General features: G+C 40.0%; 2 protein-coding genes across 5 annotated transcripts; both read left to right on the top strand.

Moving 5' to 3' along the window:
• The first annotated feature begins 1,411 nt into the window (after window positions 1–1,411).
• Window positions 1,412–9,812, top strand: sfrp2l (secreted frizzled-related protein 2 like). Of its 4 annotated transcripts, XR_014030462.1 has the most exons (6): window positions 1,412–1,486; window positions 2,228–2,292; window positions 5,800–6,382; window positions 7,254–7,334; window positions 8,511–8,930; window positions 9,711–9,812. XR_014030462.1 is itself a non-coding variant. In XM_081370431.1 (5 exons), the coding sequence occupies exons 3-5, from the start codon at window positions 5,857–5,859 to the stop codon at window positions 8,813–8,815; spliced, it is 912 nt and encodes a 303-aa protein (XP_081226557.1). In that variant the 5' UTR covers window positions 1,412–1,486; window positions 2,228–2,292; window positions 5,800–5,856; the 3' UTR covers window positions 8,816–9,067. The 4 variants fall into 4 exon arrangements, 3 of the variants coding, with proteins under 3 accessions (XP_081226557.1, XP_081226559.1, XP_081226558.1); XM_081370431.1 differs by lacking the exon at window positions 9,711–9,812 and having other exon boundaries at window positions 8,511–9,067; XM_081370433.1 differs by lacking the exon at window positions 9,711–9,812 and having other exon boundaries at window positions 1,418–1,486; window positions 5,904–6,382; window positions 8,511–9,067.
• On the top strand, window positions 9,794–19,365 carry tomt (transmembrane O-methyltransferase). Its single transcript, XM_081370434.1, has 4 exons — window positions 9,794–9,898; window positions 11,681–11,955; window positions 15,367–15,563; window positions 18,262–19,365. Exons 2-4 carry the CDS (start codon window positions 11,694–11,696, stop codon window positions 18,580–18,582), a joined length of 780 nt encoding a protein of 259 aa, XP_081226560.1. The 5' UTR covers window positions 9,794–9,898; window positions 11,681–11,693; the 3' UTR covers window positions 18,583–19,365.
• The last annotated feature ends 400 nt before the right edge of the window (window positions 19,366–19,765 follow it).

Raw genomic sequence — 19,765 nt, 5'->3', positions numbered from 1 at the left:
TTATTTTACACAATATAAGGAATTATTGAGTCCACATGTCATGCAAACAAGAAACTCTTATTCTAACCACTAGATCTGTCGCTCCAAACACACAACTCTGCGATTCTGTTTGCAAATGTTCGTTGGAACGATGGTTTCGGGAAACACCGACTCGTTGAACTGCTGATAATGACAGAACTTGTGACTCTAGTTGGCCAACGATGCTTTCGGGAAACACACCCCAGAACGGGGCGAGTAGGACCTGAGGGGTTACATATATATTCAGGGGTGCACATAAGTGATGCACAGGTGCGCATGCACAACCAGAATAATAAATGCACTGGGTAAATAAGTTCAGATCGCTCAGGTTGACAGCAGTTAATAAACAAACGCTGTTTTAGATCAACACTGTAATACTGTATAAGATTTCCATTTGAACTGAATGCATAAATCTGCCGGTTTTAGAGCAAAACGCGAAACTGTGACATTCACTAACGTGCTTCACTCGGCGCTAACACCGGAACTAAGGAACTTACTTCCGGCAACCCGCCAAAATAAAAGCTTGCTGATTTTAGGTCTGAAAAAATTGTGGGAATTCGTATAAAAAAAATGAAAATGTAAATATTATCACACTTTATTTATTATTTTGTTTATTTTATAAAAAAAACAGTAAATAAAATGCAGTAATACTATTATTAATTATTCTATTTTTTATAGTTACATTTAATGGGTCATAGACGGAACCAGACGGAAAAACGTACGTGCACCCCGTGTATGTACGACATGCAGCAGTTGGATGGGATGCAGAGGACGCGCGTGTGTGTGTGTGTGTGTGTGTGTGTGTGTGTGTGTGTGTGTGTGTGTGTGTGTGTGTGTGTGTGTGTCGTGCGGTTCTTTACTTGGAGAGATCCAGTGGTGCCAAACCTTCCTGAAACTGAGTGGATCCACAAATAGATTCCTCTACATTAAAGGTGACAGTAATCCCGGTCTCTCGTTACATAATCACTCATAAACGCCAGATTCCTGAACCAATCCGCTGACTCTAATTCAGGATTCACCGCTGGATCGTCCATCATTTCCATAATCATGGAAGTGTGTGTGTGTGTGTGTGTGTGTGTGTGTGTGTGTGTGTGGGACGTCAGAGGTTTCTGATGGTCAGAATCAGGCAGTTTATTAAAGACTCATTAGACACACTGTGTGTTGTGTTTGTCCAGTTCGGCTGTGGAGTGTGTGTTGTGTTTGATCTCGCTGAATCTCGATCAGGTCTCTGGTGTCCGCAGGTGTTCGACTATAAATAACACTGAGATCTGCTGATATAAATGACCCTGATCTGAGATCTGCTGCTCTCGGAGTCACACGGATGTCTCGAGAGCGAGGGAAGAGCTCTATTTAAAAGCTTGGCGCTTTTTACACGAGGATTTGCCAGAATAATCGACAGGAAAACACATGCTGGAGATCGCTTTCCTGGACGCCGAACAACACTGCACATCACGAGGGGTTATTAAGGGTATAAATATGGAGTTATCAATGTTGAAAACAGCTGTGCTGCTGCTTTATATCAGTGTGGAACCTTTTTAGGATGTTTCAGGATTCTTTGATGAATAGAAAGCTCAAAAGAACAGCGTTTATTTAAAATAGAATCTTTTGTAACATTATAAATGTCTTTACCGTCACTTTTGATCCATTTAATGCGTGCTTGATGAATAAAAGTATTAATTTCTTTTCTTTTTATAAATCTTGATTATTCCAAAATGTTTAATTGTTGTGTATAACATAAAAACTCTGAAGCAGCACAACTGTGTTCAACACTGATACTAATCATAAATGTTTCTTGATCATCAGATCCTCATATTAGAGTGATTTCTGAAGGATCATGTGACACTGAAGACTGGAGTAATGATGATGAACATTCAGCTTTGATCACAGGAATAAATTACACTTTACATTCACATAGAGAACAGATGATTTACATTATAATAATATTTCAGATTTTTTACTGTATTTTTGATCAAATAAATGCAGCTTTGCTGAGCAGAAGAGACTCTTTCAGAAACATTAAAGATCTTAAAAATGCGGTCAAATATGGACAAACCCAACAATTGTGTTAAGTTTTTTAATTAAAATTTTAACCCAACGGTTGGTCCATATTTGGGCCCAGCATTTGTTAGACTGTATTAATGTGTGAGTGCTCGAGTCATTCTGTCAGACTTTACTTATACACGAGAGTGATTTGTTTTCTTTGCTCCAGAATATTCCTCTTGTAACGCAGAGGATCTTCCTCCTGTCAGAGAGGCGTTTGACTAGAGGACACAGGTGAGTGTGTGTGTGTGTGTGTGTGTGTGTGTGCGCGCGCGTGTGTGTGTGTGTGTGTGTGTGTGTGTGTGTGTGTGTGTGTGTGTGTGTTTTCAGTCGACAGAAGATTCTGGAGGGAGAGAACAGAATAATAACTGAGGTGTCCATTTCATTATCTCTGCCAGAAACACATAATGTCTTTATCTTTGAATATCAATGTAACACATCTATAAAACAACACATTTAGTATGTTTGTGTCTATACACACAGAAATCCCTTCTAATTGCAGTTTTTGATGAGTTTATGACTGTGTAAAGGTTAGACTGCGACTGGCAGGCTTTAACACGCTCATCTTCAGATGCTGGATTGTGTTTGTGTGTTAAATATAGATTAAATATAGATCTGCTCCTCAAATGTCAAGGTGAGAGCAACTGATGGACACTAAAAACAAAGAGTGGAATAAAAATAACTTGTAGTTCTCTATTTTTGCTGCACGTTTACAGATGCCAGGCCTGAGTCAGTGTGAATGATGTTATGTTGCGCATGTAAACAGTTCACTGGGGGTTATATATATATATATATATATATATATATATATATATATATAGAGACGGAAGCATTTCACTATTTATAGTTCTAATACACACACTATACCGTGTGTTTGACACACATTCAGCCGTTGTTTATGTGCTACTCCAGGGTTTCAACCTTAATCGTTTTATTTTAGATTTGACTGAATTAAATGCTGTCATATATAGTTTATATTGTGTGTTGAATGTGTCCATCTAGTGGCCACTGTGTGGAACAGCAGGAGTGAAAGCTGGCGAATGAATATCACTATCACTGGAAAACTATCATCTTCTGTTATTCTGTCATTGTGCTTTTCAGATTTTTATTATTTTTAATTATCGATTATATATTACAAATCGATTAATCGTGATTAGTCGCATCTAACATAAAATCTTGTAAATATATATATATTGTGTGTGTGTGTGTGTGTGTGTGTGTGTGTGTGTGTGTGTGTGTGTGTGTGTGTGTGTGTGTGTGTGTGTGTGTGTGTGTGTGTACTAGAGCTTAGATCGGGCCCAACAAATCAAGCCCGACCCTACCCGAGCCCGAGCACGTTGTGTCCGAGCCCGGCCCGGCCCGACACATTCACTGTAATTATGAGCCCGAGCCCGATTTAAACCCGACCATATGTGGGCCGTTATAACCAGGGGCGGCGCCAGAATATTTTTTAACGCAGGTGCTGCTGTGCTAGATCATTTAAGCTACAGGGGGAGCTGCGCAGTTATATATATTATATAAATACTATTAATAAATGAGCAAAAATTGCCCACTCAATATTAAATATTCAGTTATTTTAATTATCACAATTAAAGTTTTAATTTTATTAAATTGAACAAACACAACATTCAGCATTCAATCAAATATTCTTAAAGATTAATAATGTTACTACAACATATTGTTATTTCAACATAATATGTGTGTGAGCAACAAGCAAGATTTGTAAATTCGGTGACAGCGTGTGTTACGAGTTTCAAATGGTGTACTGTAGGCTAAGTGACCGCGACGCGCCGGCGATTGCATGTCATGATTATATTGTCTGCTATAGGCCTATTGCTTTTTATGTATTAAATCCAGGCAATTGGAATGTATTAAAATTAAGATACAATTTATACAAAACGAAATTCACTTTAAAGAAAAGCTTTCTTCAAAATGAAACTTAACAAACTTGAAACTAAATGTGCTTATTTAATAGCTAAAACACGTAGGTTACTACAGACACTCTTTTTGTACAAATTGCAGCACATTCATTTAATTCTGAATTTTGCACATGTAAAGGAAAGGCATTTGTTTGTGCATAGTAAACATATCTGTAACATTTATCAAGTTCATGTGCGTGCATTTATTAATTATCGTATGAATAATGCGACAAGGAAGAAGCATGTAAACATTGTTTATTCAGAAATAATTGAATGGATCGGAAAAGTAACAAAAGAGGACATTGAGGCCTGAGGCTGACTACTATCATAATTTCTGCCATGGCAAGACTGCTTCATGTGTCTGTTCATCGTCGAAGTCCCCGTTTTTTTTGCTGTCATAGGCGAGCAGCGTGCCGCATTTAATGCACGAGACAAAGCCAACACATATTGTCACTCCGCACGACTAGTTTAAAATGTTTCCATACCTCCGATTTTCCTCCAAACTTGCTCAAAGTTATTTCTTCTGTTTAAATTTTTTTCTTTGCTTCTTCAAGCTCCATGTTGCACTTAAGCAGCAGAATAGTAGCCTACAGCACGCACAGCAGGTGTGATGCGTCACGCGTGCGAGACTGCGAGTGAGAGTGGACGAGACGCTGCGCATGACACGTAACGTGCTTTAGCCTATCAAGGGCCCGACCCGACCCGGCCACAGTGGCGGGAAATATCGGCCCGACCCGGCCCGCGGGTCGGGTCGGGTCGAGTCCGGGCTCGGGCTCGGGCAGAGAATCTAAGCTCTAGTGTGTACATACATACATATAGGCTACATATACAAACGTGTATGTAAGATGCAATTAATTACAATTAATCAATTTCACAGTAGCCTACTATTTTTAATACATTATCATATTTGTTTCTCTCCCAAAAAGATATTATGTTTGTGTGAAACACTTTTTTTTTAAAGCTTATACCTTTTTAGTTTTCCATGGAAGCTTGATTCTGCCCACGGAATAAAATAAAATATAAAAGGTAATTGTATAAACTCGCAATTTTATAACTCACAATTTAAGACTATTTTTATTTTTATAAAAATTATGAGATATAAATTCAGAATTGCAAAGAGGGAAAATTCACAGTTATGGTTTTTTTAACTTGCTTCCATATTTTGCGACACGACCGTAAAGAGGCAGGTGTAATCAGTGGGCGGGGCATGTCGTTCTCGAGAACACGTGATTGGACATACATTTGCATAAAACCCTGAGTGCAGGATGAGTCATTAATATTGCTTTTTTCTGGAAGAGAAAGACTACTTTTTAAATGATTTTTTTTTTTTTCTGTTAAAAGTATATTTTTGTCGAATTTGTTTATTTTTGCCATTTGAATCGGATCGAAACTTATTCTGTCGCATTCTAATATTTGGAAGAATTTTTTTTTAAAGGTCGAGACCAAGATTTTAATAACCCATACAGTTTTTTTTTTAAAGTGCTGGGCGTAACTGTGACCCCTTGCAATTCTGAGTTTATATCTCAGCATGTAAAATATATATAGGCTATAGTCTTTGTGAGTTATACAATTGCGAGTTTATATTCTGTTTTTTTTTCTCTCTTTTTTCTTAGAATTGTGAGATATAAACTTGCAATTGTGAGAAAAAGTCAGAATTGTGAGATATAGTTATTAGCCTACCTTTTTTTCCCTAACCTTTTTAACGTTGTTTTAAGTTTTTAATTGCCCAAAGTAAAGCTAAGTAGATTCCCAGAAAACCTCACACGAGCTTCTGAAGTGTTTTACAGCCGGTAATAAAGAACCTGATGTGTTTGATTCACAGGATGTGGAGACGCCACACACACACACACAGATGTGAGTTTGAACGCGCGTGTCTACGATGTCTAATCTTCATTCTCTGTTCATGATCGTGCTGCTGGTGTCCAGTCCGTCCAGAGCTACTTATGATGAAGATGATGATGATGAAGGTCTGACAGTAAACCCGGTGTCTGACTCCGGCGCAGTGCGCTCGGTGTGTAAACCGGTCCCGAACACGATGGGCTTGTGTTCCGGGATCGGCTACGGAGAGATGCGGCTCCCGAACCTGCTGGGCCACGACACCGCGAGGGAAGCTCAGCAACAGTCCGCCTCATGGGTGCCTCTGCTCGGCAAACACTGTCACCGGGACACGCGACGCTTCCTCTGCTCGCTCTTCGCGCCCGTGTGTTTACCGGAGGTCCCGGTCCCGGTGCGCCCGTGCCGGAGTCTCTGCGAGGCGGTGCGGGACGCGTGTCTGCCCGTCATGAGCGCGTTCGGGTTCCCGTGGCCGGAGATGTTCAACTGCAGCCGGTTTCCAGATGGACCGGAGCTCTGCGTTCCCGGAGAACGAGACGCGAACCGGGAGGAAACAACCGACGCGCCTAAAGGTGAACGGTTCACCAAGCTAACGTTTAAAGTTTAACTAACAAACTAAACAATCTAACTTTAGCTGGACAATAACTTTATTCTAGAGCTGCTGTAAAGCCAAAACAATCTCTGTTACTTTAATCTCCTATTATCACTGTAAAGCTGCTTTAAACTATCTATCTTGGTTAAGCTATATAATTGAAGGTGACTTGATTTGACTATGAAAATGTTATTTCTGAATGTTGCGTTTTTAAATGTTATAAAATAGTAGTTTTGGGAATTCCATTTGTATTATTCTTTAAACATTATGTTTTTTTTAAATATCCTATATTTTAAAAATAAAACGTTACTTTTTTTGCTCCTTCATATTTGTGGAGAACATTATTACAGACCAGATAACTTTGAACAACGTTCTATTAACATTACTGGAAGAACGTTTGTTTAGAACCTTGCCAGAACGTTCTGAGAACATTCCCTGTTAGCACAATTAATAGAGAGACGGTATTACTGATTCACACACGAAATCACGATCTCGATAAGACATTCAAATAAATAAATGTACTTTAATTTATTGTGCTAATTTAACTGTGCTAATTTATCTGAGTTAAAATGAGCAGAAATCTGTAAGAAATGTTGCGACCCATAGTCAGAAAGAAACGGATGAAAGTGAGCTGCTGTCACTGTGGGAATATAAAAAACATTTTCCGCAGCTGTGCACAAGGCGACCCGAGTTCGAGTCCCTCAAACAACATCAAAGTTTGTTTACAAACTTTAGCTTCTAGTTAAAATCTTGGTCCAAAACAAAACCTCTTTTTTTTTTATTATTTGATGGCATCAGAATAAGTTGTGATCAGGTTTTATACATCTGTGTCTCTTCTCTGTTTCCTCCAGGTTCTGTGATCTGTGAGGTTTGCAGTCCAGACTCAGAAGGAGAGCGAGAGATCCAGCAGAACTTCTGCAAGAGTCCGTTCGGTGAGTAACTGTAGACCAGTAATAACCCATCATGATGGAGCGACTCAAAACATTTAACATGAACATGAAAACATGGCTATATGTTTCTTTGTGTTAACTGGTGCGAGGGCTGGGCAACCTGTCACTCACATGAGATCCACCAATAGCAAACCACAACCATCCAATCAATTCCCCGTGGACAAAATCAAGCCCCGCCCACATTTGTTCTTAGCTGTGTCTGAAACCACTCCCTATCCACTATATATATCCCTATATACCGCTCTTGTTCCAGAAGTTAGCTAGGATCAGTGTTGGGGAAAATTATTTTGAAAAGTAATGCATTACAATATTGCATTACTCCCTTAAAAAGTAACTAAGTTAGTTACTTTTTTAGAAAAGTAATGCGTTATGTAACTTTTGCGTTACTATTTTTCCACCTGGGCTGGGCTTGTTTTTTGATAAGAAAAAAAGTTATATTTTTGGGCAAATGTAAAGACCTTTTCACGCCAAAAGTGAAATAATAATCCTCAGACTGAAGGAAATGCAGATTCACTCCTGTACAGTAGAGGGCGCCGCTCACACAAACCTTTCAGCTGCTGTTATTCTGGATAACTATATAGTCTATATATATATAACTAGAAATATAGTCATTTTTCTTTATGGTTTCACTGAATAATCGAAGGTCAGAAGCAAGTACATTTGTCAATAAAGTGAGATTTAATGCATAAAAATGTTATGTTTTATTTAACATATTTAGTTATTGGAGGTTTTGCATATATTCTGATTTTGCATTCAACAGATTTTGTTCATTTTGAGGTATATTGAATATTTTTCCGTGCAAGTGAGATGAGTAAACGCTCACATCTAGTCTAGAACTACAATAACCATCATGTTCTCACACACACACACACACACACACACACACACGCCTGTGCACTTTTATTTCTCTCAACACGAGGACAAGAGAGCTGTCAGTCAGTCAATAAATGGGAAAACAAAGTAACTTGCGTTACTTATTTGAAAAGTAACTCCAATATTTTGTTGTAGATTTTAAAAGTAATGCGATACTTTACTAGTTACTTGAAAAAGTAATCTGATTACGTAACTCAAGTTACTTGTAATGAGTTACACACAACACTGGCTAGGACCTTATTCCACACCCAAACAAATTCCTGTTGTTCTCCCTCTTCTCTCCAGCGTTCCGCCTGCGGATCGGCTCCTGGTCTCGGGACGGCTCAGATGTGCGTGTGGTTCCTCAGGGTCGCAGTCGTGTTCTGCGCTGGCAGGATCATCAGGTGGCGGCGGGGGACCAGAGCGCCCTCTGGCTGCCGGGGGGTCGCGACTGCTCCTGTCCCGCGCTGGACGGGCCGCTCACCGGCTCATACATCGCCCTGGCCCGCATGACCAGCGGACGCATGCTCCTCACACGACTCCTCAAATGGTCCCGTGAAGAGAAAGAGCTGAAGAAGTTCCTCAGGATGATGCTGAGACGAGCCTGCTGAGGTCACGACCCCTGGAACAGACATTAATGAGCGGATAAGATAAAAAAAACAGTTCTGGAGTGATGAACGGCATGAAACTGCATCTTCAAAATGAGCTGTTTTTATTAGCGGAAATGTAAATCACTGTAAATTCAATTGATCATTTTTACTGATTTTTATACTTTTTTCCTATATTTCTTTTTATTTGTGCTGTCAAATCGATTAATTGCACCTAACATAAAAGTTTGTATATGTGTGTGTGTGTGTGTGTGTGTGTGTGTGTGTGTATATATATATATATATATATATATATATATATATATATATATATATAAATCTGTATATGTGTGTATAGATATCTGTGTGTGTATATATATATATATATATATATATATATATATATATCTCCATATATCCATATATATATATATATACACGCACATATATTATACATATTTATAAAGTGTTATGTTAGATGCAATTAATCGATTTGACAGCACTATTTTTTATATATTTTATTCCTTTACATGACATGCAGTGAAAAAAGACGAACAATTGCATTATCAAAAAATGAACCAACTTGTTTTTCAAACAATATATATAAGTAAAAGTAATAAGCAAACAATACAAATAATGACAGCATAACAAAACCAATCAATAAAATTGTAGAAAAAATAAAATTAATACTTGAATCCAACCAAATTAAAGCAAAAGTCTTTTTTTTTATTGTTTTATAAGCCTGAGTATACTGAGTATATACCTTGTGAATTATTCTAACGCCATTCCTTCTGCCCATCTTTTGATTTTTATGCTTTCATACTGACTTTGTACTGACCGTTTTTATTTGCGATTAAAGAATATTGAACATTTTGTTGAACATATTGGTGGTTTTCTTTCTGCTCCACTATTCCTTCAGAAATGTCATGCTTCTGCTGTGATGTCATGCGCTCAGGTCATGTGACGCTCCAGGTGTAAGTGGAGGCTCTCCATCCATTATTCAGACAGAGACTGATTGGCTGCTGCACACCTGTGGTACTCACACGAGTGTCTCTTCTTTCTGTCTTCAGAGTGTGTGTTGTGCGGGTCAAGAGAGTCCTGGATCTGGTAAAGTTATCATCAGATATGATGTTTTATTTTGTGTGTTGGTGAATGAGTGTCTGTGTTTGTCTGAATGAAACTGATCTGGGATCAGCTCGTGTCTTCTGGAAAGTCAACATGTTCTGTCACGTCGAGACAAAGGCGTTTGAATTATTAATGTAGAGTTTTCATAGGCTGGATGTGAAATGTTTGCTGTGTAGAGTAGTTTGAGTTTAGCTCTTACTGTAGTCTAGTAGTGCTGATAGTGATGTGCTCAAACCTGTGGTTGCTAAGATGTTCTGAGTGTTCTTAGTGTGTTGCTATGCAGTTGCTGTGGTGGTCTGAGTGCTTTTAGAGTGTTGCTAAGCTGTTCTGCATGTTATAGTGTGTTGCTATGCAGTTGCTACGGTGGTCTGAGTGTTTTTAGTGTGTTGTTATATGTTTTCCAGATTGTTCTGGGTGTTGCTATGTGGTTCCTAAGGTGTGTTTAGTGTGTTGCTATGCAGTCTGAATGTTTTGCATGTTTCTGTGTGGTTGCGAGGGTCTTCTGGTGTTTTTAGTCTTGCTAATTCAGCTGTACTACATGTTTTTAGTGTGTTGCTATGCGGTTGTTATGGTGTCCAGCATGTTTTTAGCATGTTGCTATGTGGTTGCTAGGGTGTTCTGGGTGTTTGTGTTGCTATGCAGTTGCTAGGGTGTTCTGAATGTTTTAGTGTGTTGCTATGCAGTTGCTAGGGTGTTATGAGTGTTTATGTGTTGCTAGGATGTTCTGGGTGTTTGTGTGTTGCTATGCGGTTGCTAGGGTGTTCTGAGTGTTTGTGTGTTGCTATGCAGTCGCTAGGGTGTTCTGAGTGTTTGTGTGTTGCTATGCAGTCGCTAGGGTGTTCTGAGTGTTTGTGTGTTGATATGTAGTTGTGTGTTGCTATGCAGTTGCTAGGGAGTTCTGAATGTTTGTGTGTTGCTATGTTGTAGATATGGTGTTCTGAGTGTTAATGTGTTGCTATGCGTTTGCTATAGTGTTCTGGGTGTTTGTGTGTTGCTATGTGTTTGCTAGGGTGTTCTGGGTGTTTGTGTGTTGCTATACGGTTGCTAGGGTTTTCTGAGTGTTAGCGTGTTGCTTTGCCATTGCTAGTGTGTTCTGAGTGTTTTAACGTGTTACAATGCAGTTGCTAGGGTGTTCTGGGTGTTTGTGTGTTGCTATCTGGTTGCTAGGGTGTTCTGAGTGTTTTAGTGTGTTGCTATGCAGTCGCTAGGGTGTTCTGAGTGTTTGTGTGTTGATATGTGGTTGTGTGTTGCTATGCAGTTGCTAGGGAGTTCGGGTGTTGCTATGTGGCTGATAGGGTGTTCTGAGTGTTAATGTGTTGCTATGCGTTTGCTAGGGTTTTCTAAGTGTTAGTGTGTTGCTATGCCATTGTTAGTGTGTTCTGAGTGTTTTAGCGTGTTACAATGCAGTTTCTAGGGTGTTCTGGGTGTTTGTGTGTTGCTATGCGGTTGCTAGGGTGTTCTGAGTGTTTTACTGTGTTGCTATGCCATTGCTAGGGTGTTTTGAGTGTTTGTTGCTATGACGTTGCTAGGTTGTTCTGAGTGTTTGTATGTTGCTATGCTGTTGCTAGGGTGTTCTGAGTGGTGTCTGATCGTCAAGTCACCTTTATTTATGTAGCGCTTTTTACAGTACAGATCAGCTTTACAGAGATAACAGGAAAATAATGCAACAAAGATTGTGTCAAGAAGAAAATGGCTTCCTAGTCCAGCTTAAAGCTAGCTTCTACTATGTTTCAGTGTCGTTAAAGCCTGTCTTTGTGTTCGCAGGTCAGAGGTGAAGATGGTTTCTCCTGCGATCGCTTTGGCTTTACTTCCTCTGTTGCTCACGCTGATCATCCGTTACCGGTACTTCTTCGTGCTGCTGTACCGGGCCGTGCTGATCCGCTGGGTGCGCGACTGTTTATCGGGCCTCAGCCGAGAGGAACGGGCCTTTGAGTACATACTGACCCACGCCACGCCCGGAGACTCCCAGAGCATCCTGGACACCTTTGACCAGTGGTGCAGCAAAGTGGAGTTCATCAGCAACATTGGGCCCAAGAAAGGTACACACACACACACACACACACACACACAGCGCCTAAAATTAACACTCGCCATATGCCAAATGCGACATTGGTGAGTATATGAAACTGTCAATCGCCACTTTGCCGGAAACATTTTTAGGTAACACTTTATTTTACAGTGTCCTTGTTACATATGTTACATGTACTTACCATAGTAATAACAGCTAATTATACATAATTACATGCAACTAACCCGAATCCTACCGTAACCCTATAGTAAGTACGTTGTTAATCATTATTGCTCAGTAATATCAGAGAATGTCTAATATGGCGAGAAGTTTCACTCTCACTACACTTCCGGCTTCTGAACTGGTTGCAATTCCACTCTGATTCCATATGAGGGCGCTCACAGGACGAGTGCAGAATGAATGGTGGTCAATGGCGGTATACCCCTCAAAATCCACTTTTCTCAGGATATAATTTTTTGTCTAGTAATTTGAATGTTGTATTCGAAAGGAGATGCAAAGAAATTACACATTGCTGGGTGTTAGATTTTTTAGAGTCTTATTTGCTTTAAAAAGTCTTTCAAAATGGCAATCGGGTGAAAGAGACAAATTTAGCCGTCTAGCCCCATTGACTCCCATTCATTTTGCACTCATGGCCGATCGCCCCCAGTGGAACTCTGGTGGTACTACAACCAAAATTCGGTACAATAGGACTTAATAGGGAGTGGGCAGGCTCTCCGTAGATGGGCTCTGGTAATATATAATTACACTGTAACAATGACATCTTAAAATAAAGTGTAACGCATTTTTATGAATTCTATCAATACAATATTGTGAGAACATGAGTGTGACCAAACGTGATTGATACTCAGGACAGTTGATCATCGCCAGCCTTGCCAATTTAAATATTCAAGCACATGAAAGGAAGCGGAAGGCGAGTTTATTTCGTTAATGCCGCAAAGTGTGGAAAATGTAAACACTGTAGCACAGATTAACACACACACGTAACACACACACACCCAGAAAGTCAGAGAGCGCAGTACTGAATTGAGACATCTCCAATGTCTTGCGCTTGAACAGATCTGAACACGTGTGATGTCATCATGTGATTATTAGTATTACATCGTGTCCTAACGAAGGATGCGATGCGATGAGATCTTTGTGTCCATTTTTGATGGTAAACTTCAGATGTGTTCTGATTGGCTGTCACGCTCACTTGCTGTGTTCCGATTGGCTGTCACGCTCACTTGCTGTGTTCCGATTGGCTGTCACACTCACTTGCTGTGTTCCGATTGGCTGTCACACTCACTTGCTGTGTTCCGATTGGCTGTCACACTCACTTGCTGTGTTCTGATTGGCTCTTATGCTCACTTGCTGTGTTCCGATTGGCTGTCACGCTCACTTGGTGTGTTCCGATTGGCTGTCACTCTCACTTGTTGTGTTCCGATTGGCTGTCACGCTCACTTGTTGGGTTCTGATTGGCTGTCACACTCACTTGCTGTTCTGATTGGCTCTTATGCTCACTTGCTGTGTTCCGATTGGCTCTTATGCTCACTTGCTGTGTTCTGATTGGCTCTTATGCTCACTTGCTGTGTTCAGATTGGCTCTTATGCTCACTTGCTGTGTTCCGATTGGCTGTCACGCTCACTTGCTGTGTTCCGATTGGCTGTCACGCTCACTTGCTGTGTTCCGATTCGCTGTCACGCTCACTTGCTGTTTTCTGATTGGCTGTAACGCTCACTGGCTGTGTTCCGATTGGCTGTCATGCTCACTTGGTGTGTTCCGAATGGCTGTCACTCTCACTTGTTGTGTTCCGATTGGCTGTCACGCTCACTTGGTGTGTTCTGATTGGCTGTCACACTCACTTGCTGTGTTCTGATTGGCTCTTATGCTCACTTGCTGTGTACCGATTGGCTGTCACGCTCACTTGCTGTGTTCCGATTGGCTGTCACGCTCACTTGCTGTGTTCCGATTGGCTGTCACACTCACTTGCTGTGTTCTGATTGGCTCTTATGCTCACTTGCTGTGTTCCGATTGGCTGTCACGCTCACTTGGTGTGTTCCGATTGGCTGTCACTCTCACTTGTTGTGTTCCGATTGGCTGTCACGCTCACTTGTTGGGTTCTGATTGGCTGTCACACTCACTTGCTGTGTTCTGATTGGCTCTTATGCTCACTTGCTGTGTTCCGATTGGCTGTCACGCTCACTTGCTGTGTTCCGATTGGCTGTCACGCTCACTTGCTGTGTTCCGATTCGCTGTCACGCTCACTTGCTGTTTTCTGATTGGCTGTAACGCTCACTGGCTGTGTTCCGATTCGCTGTCACGCTCACTTGCTGTTTTCTGATTGGCTGTCACTCTCACTTGCTGTGTTCCGATTGGCTGTCATGCTCACTTGGTGTGTTCCGAATGGCTGTCACTCTCACTTGTTGTGTTCCGAATGGCTGTCACTCTCACTTGCTGTTTTCTGATTGGCTGTAACGCTTACTGGCTGTGTTCCGATTCGCTGTCACGCTCACTTGCTGTTTTCTGATTGGCTGTCACACTCACTTATTGTGTTCTGATTGGCTCTTATGCTCACTTGCTGTGTTCCGATTGGCTGTCACGCTCACTTGCTGTGTTCCGATTGGCTGTCACGCTCACTTGCTGTGTTCCGATTCGCTGTCACGCTCACTTGCTGTTTTCTGATTGGCTGTAACACTCACTGGCTGTGTTCCGATTCGCTGTCACGCTCACTTGCTGTTTTCTGATTGGCTGTCACTCTCACTTGCTGTGTTCCGATTGGCTGTCACGCTCACTTGGTGTGTTCCGAATGGCTGTCACTCTCACTTGTTGTGTTCCGATTGGCTGTCACGCTCACTTGGTGTGTTCTGATTGGCTGTCACACTCACTTGCTGTGTTCTGATTGGCTCTTATGCTCACTTGCTGTGTACCGATTGGCTGTCACGCTCACTTGCTGTGTTCCGATTGGCTGTCACACTCACTTGCTGTGTTCTGATTGGCTCTTATGCTCACTTGCTGTGTTCCGATTGGCTGTCACGCTCACTTGCTGTGTTCCGATTGGCTGTCACGCTCACTTGCTGTGTTCCGATTCGCTGTCACGCTCACTTGCTGTTTTCTGATTGGCTGTAACGCTCACTGGCTGTGTTCCGATTCGCTGTCACGCTCACTTGCTGTTTTCTGATTGGCTGTCACTCTCACTTGCTGTGTTCCGATTGGCTGTCATGCTCACTTGGTGTGTTCCGAATGGCTGTCACTCTCACTTGTTGTGTTCCGATTGGCTGTCACGCTCACTTGGTGTGTTCTGATTGGCTGTCACACTCACTTGCTGTGTTCTGATTGGCTCTTATGCTCACTTGCTGTGTACCGATTGGCTGTCACGCTCACTTGCTGTGTTCCGATTGGCTGTCACGCTCACTTGCTGTGTTCTGATTGGCTGTTTGTGCAGGTAAGATCCTGGACCGGCTGCTGCAGGAACACTGCCCGATCACTGTTCTGGAACTGGGCACTCACTGCGGTTACAGCACCGTTCGCATCGCCCGCTCGCTGCCCATCGGCGCTCGCATCTACTCCGTCGAGATGGATGAGCGAAACGCTGCCGTGGCCGAGAAAATCATTCGACTGGCGGGTTTTGATGAAGACATGGTGAGTTTTCTGCATTCATTTTTCTTTCTTAAAGGTGCAGTCTGTAAGAATGACAGCTAGTGGTGGAAACAGGTACTGCAGTCCAAATTCTAAATATGGGAGATTGTGGTTTCCCCGCCTCCTCAGACTCGACGCTCACACGGGTCGCCAGTTTGAGCACATGCAACAGGAACGAGCGCAATTGACAATGAAAATTTGAAAATTGTCAACATGCAGTATCACAGACCAAAACAAAAACACGCATTCCGACACGGAAACACACATTTCAAAGTAAAATAACTGGCTGTAGAAGTGTTTTTCAGAGAAACGAGTATCTTACCATGTTTCCTCAATATATGCAAACATATTGTGGTATTTTTATGCCTTAGTAGAGTGAAAAACTTACATACAGCACCTTTAACTTGATTTGTAAAGCAGAATTTAATACAACAACAGTTGACTGATATACATTATCGGATAAAAGTTTAGAATAATTCAATATTTTTTTTAATTGTTTTGAAATTGTTTACACACCAAGGCTGCATTTATTTGATTAAAAATACAGTAATACTGTGAAATATTATTACAGTTTAAAATAAATGTTTTCTATTTCAATATATTTTCAAATGTAATTTATTCCCGTGATTACTTACTTTAAAAAAATCAGCAAGGATTCATTAAATTGATAAAAAGTGGCATTTATAATGTTACAAAAGATTCTATTTCAAATAAATGCTGTTCTTTTGACCTTTCTTTCCATCAAAGAATCCTGAAAAATAAAATGTATCACGGTTTCCACAAAAAATGAATGAAGTAAATTCATAATGATGCTGAAAATTCAGCTTTGATCACACTTTACTATATATTCACATCAGGCTTGTGCAAAATTCAGAATTTCAGAATTGGCCGCCATTCAATTCATGAATTAGAATTTGAATTGAATTTACTCCGCCCCACAGGACATTGAATTGAATTTGAATTGGAATGACAGGAAGTGGAATTAAATTCATGGCAATTCAAAGAAATTCCACACAGTCACACAACAGAAAGAATGTGTTGAGTCTCGCATGCATTCAGTGTTAGGAAGATTACTCTGGAAATGTTATTGCTTACTGTTATTAGTTACCCATTATAAATGTGGTTTGGATTACTTTATTTGGATAACTTTATCAAAGCAAAGCAATTTTGTATTAAGTTGATTAGTAACTAGTTGAATTAAACATTTTACCTCAGTAATACAACTAAATACAATTACTTTAATTTTGTAATTTAATAACAGAAAATTCATTTCACGGAACTATTTACTCCTCAACCCTGCATACATTTTGTTCTAAAATAGATATTGATCAAATTCTTGAAATAAATTACCCCCTCAGTGTTGTTTAATTAGTTTTGTTCCAATGTAATTTTCATTTCAAAGTAATCACACAAACACAAAGTTGTTTAATGCAGTTATCATTTATTCCAATGCAAAAAATTACTGAGCAACACTGTTGCATCTAATTCTCAATAGCTCCTCAAATGTTTTTTCATTGAGTCTGCACCGTTCTGGTCTGAATATCTTTCCTGCAACACTAAAGATTCTCTCAGCAGGTGCAGAGTGAAGTTGTAAGGGACTTCTGAAACTTAAGTCCAGTGTTGCCCATCAAATTGTGCTTTCAAACAAATGTCCACCTCAAATTGTTTAGCAACCATTTTAAATACTTGGTTAAAGTAAAGCATTCTGGGAAATGGAGTCATGTTCCATCATGTTCCACAAAATTACAATTACAATAAATCAAACTTAATTATTTGTTCTGTGACTAAATGGTAAATGGACTGCATTTATATAGCGCTTTCACAGACCTATGGCCACCAAAGTTCTTTACATAGCCTCACATTCACCCATTCATACACCAACGGCGGTGTCAGCCATGCAAGGCGCCAATCAGCTCGTCGGGAGCAGCTGGGGTTACGTGTCTTGCTCATGGAAAACCTCGACACTTGGTCAGGGGGAACCGGGGATTGAACCACCAACCTTTCGGTTTATAGACAACCTACATGAACCACTGAGCCACTGCCACCCCGCATATTATAATGCAATCATAAAGCTTCATTGTTAAACACTTCACTTAAAATGTATATGAATTTCTTTGAATTTTTCTTGAATTGCAATTCTGCTTCCTTTAATTCAAATTCGAATTGTAATTCTAGATCCTGTTTTTGACATCAATTCAAATTCAAGAATTTAATTGGAATTAAGGAGTCATTCTCAATTCAATTCTGAATTGTGCACAAGCCTGATTCACATAGAGAACAGCTGATTTACATTGGAAAATATTTCAGATTTTTAATGTATTTTTGATTAGCAAGCAATCATTTTGATACTCGTTTGCAAGTATTGATAGTGTGTGGGATTTCCTTGTTTTTTTTTTTATATTTTTGATCAAATAAATGCAGCCTTGTTGAGCATGACTTTTTTTTTTTTTTTTTATATTGAAAATTCTTAAATATTTAATTACTGTGTGTATGTATATATACATATATGGTGTTAAAATACAATATGCCATTCATTCAGACTAGTCAAGTCAGCTTGCTTTGACATTTTGTGAAACCAGGCTTAACAATTGTAGCTTATTATGGCCAAAAACCATCCATTCCAGGAAGGGACTTCAGATCAAATGCTCAAATTCAGCATTGCATGTGAAGAGTTTGATCTCTCCGTCACTGGTTTTCTCAGGTGGAGCTGATCGTGCGCCCGTCGGATGAGGTGATCCCACGCTTGCGTGAGGACTTCGGCGTGGAGTGCCTGGACTTCGTGTTCATGGATCACTGGAAGCGCTGTTATCTGCCGGACCTGCACCTGCTAGAGGACAGTGGGCTTCTGGGAGAGGGATCCATCATCCTGGCGGACAACGTCATCTTCCCCGGAGCGCCCAACTTCCTCCGGCATGCGCGGCGCTGCGGCCTGTACGAGGTCAGAGTTCACCGCGCCACGCTCGAGTACATCAGGGGCATCCGGGACGGCATGGCGGAGCTCACCTTCCTCGGGATCAAGTAAAGCTCTCAACATTAACAACACAACATGACAACATCGTGTTTCTCAGCCGATAGAAAGAGTGTAAGGAGATTATGAACAGTCAAAAGTTTCATTCAGTCACTTGTGAACTTCAACAGCATGTGAACTTTACATTTATTTAAGTATTTATTAATTTTTTTCATTTAATTATTCGAAAAAATCTTTGTTTATTTATTTATTTTTATTTATTTTAAATTCTCTTTCTCTCTCCGTCTTGTAAGCATGCTGTCCAACACTGTGTTTGGATCCTTCATTGGTCTTGGCTTTGGTTAATCATGTGATCTATGTTACCATGTGACTTCATAAATTAAGATGGCTCCTGCATTTATAGCACTGTAAGCTTGGCATTGAGAAAGGTCACATGTGACTGAAACGTTTGCCACTTTTTTCAGTAATGGCTTTTGACGTCTCTTGTGTTTGGTGGAGTGTGCGGACTCTCTTGAAGTGCCTCTAAATGAAATTTATTTTATCTCCGCACCTGAAATGGACTAGTTTGAAGGCGCGGTGAGTCCCTAGCTACTCTTCACTAATGCACATATAGCATGGGTTGAATTTTGCTCGTTTTCTAAATGCATATTATTGATCTTATTGTGAACAATTCATCCATGCACGTTTCTTTTTATAAAAATGTTTTTACCTTGTAATGTTTAATCAAAATGTAATAACTGGATCTTCCAATGAAACGTCAGTCTTCTCTCTGGTGACGTATGCAGGATTAACCAATCATTTAGTGCGCTTAAACTCCGCCCCTGAAAGATCTTTAGAGCCACGCCCACATCTCAACATCCAATCAATAACGGATTCACAGAATCAAGCCCCGCCTTTCAACAATCCCTTACACTCTGAAATACGTCACAATATGGAAGAAATGATCTGTCACCGTCATTCGTTTAATAGCAACTTTAATAATTTAATTACTCTATTTAATAATTTATGTATCATTTGACCATTTAAACTTTTTGGATTATATATCAATGTCTATAAAATAATAATATATTTTACATTATTATAGAATACATTACATATCATTATATAATAATTTTAAATAAAAATATAATTTATAAATAATTATTTATTATTATTAAATATTAAACAGGAATATTGCAATATTTCACTGTAAAATAAAAAAAGTATTTAATAAAAATAATATAAACTAATATAATGT

This window comes from Scardinius erythrophthalmus (assembly GCF_964197995.2).
Source record: "Scardinius erythrophthalmus genome assembly, chromosome: 7".
NCBI lineage: Eukaryota > Metazoa > Chordata > Actinopteri > Cypriniformes > Leuciscidae > Scardinius > Scardinius erythrophthalmus.
The sequence above is the reverse complement of the archived record's forward strand: the minus strand, read 5'-3'. Positions and strand labels throughout refer to the sequence as shown.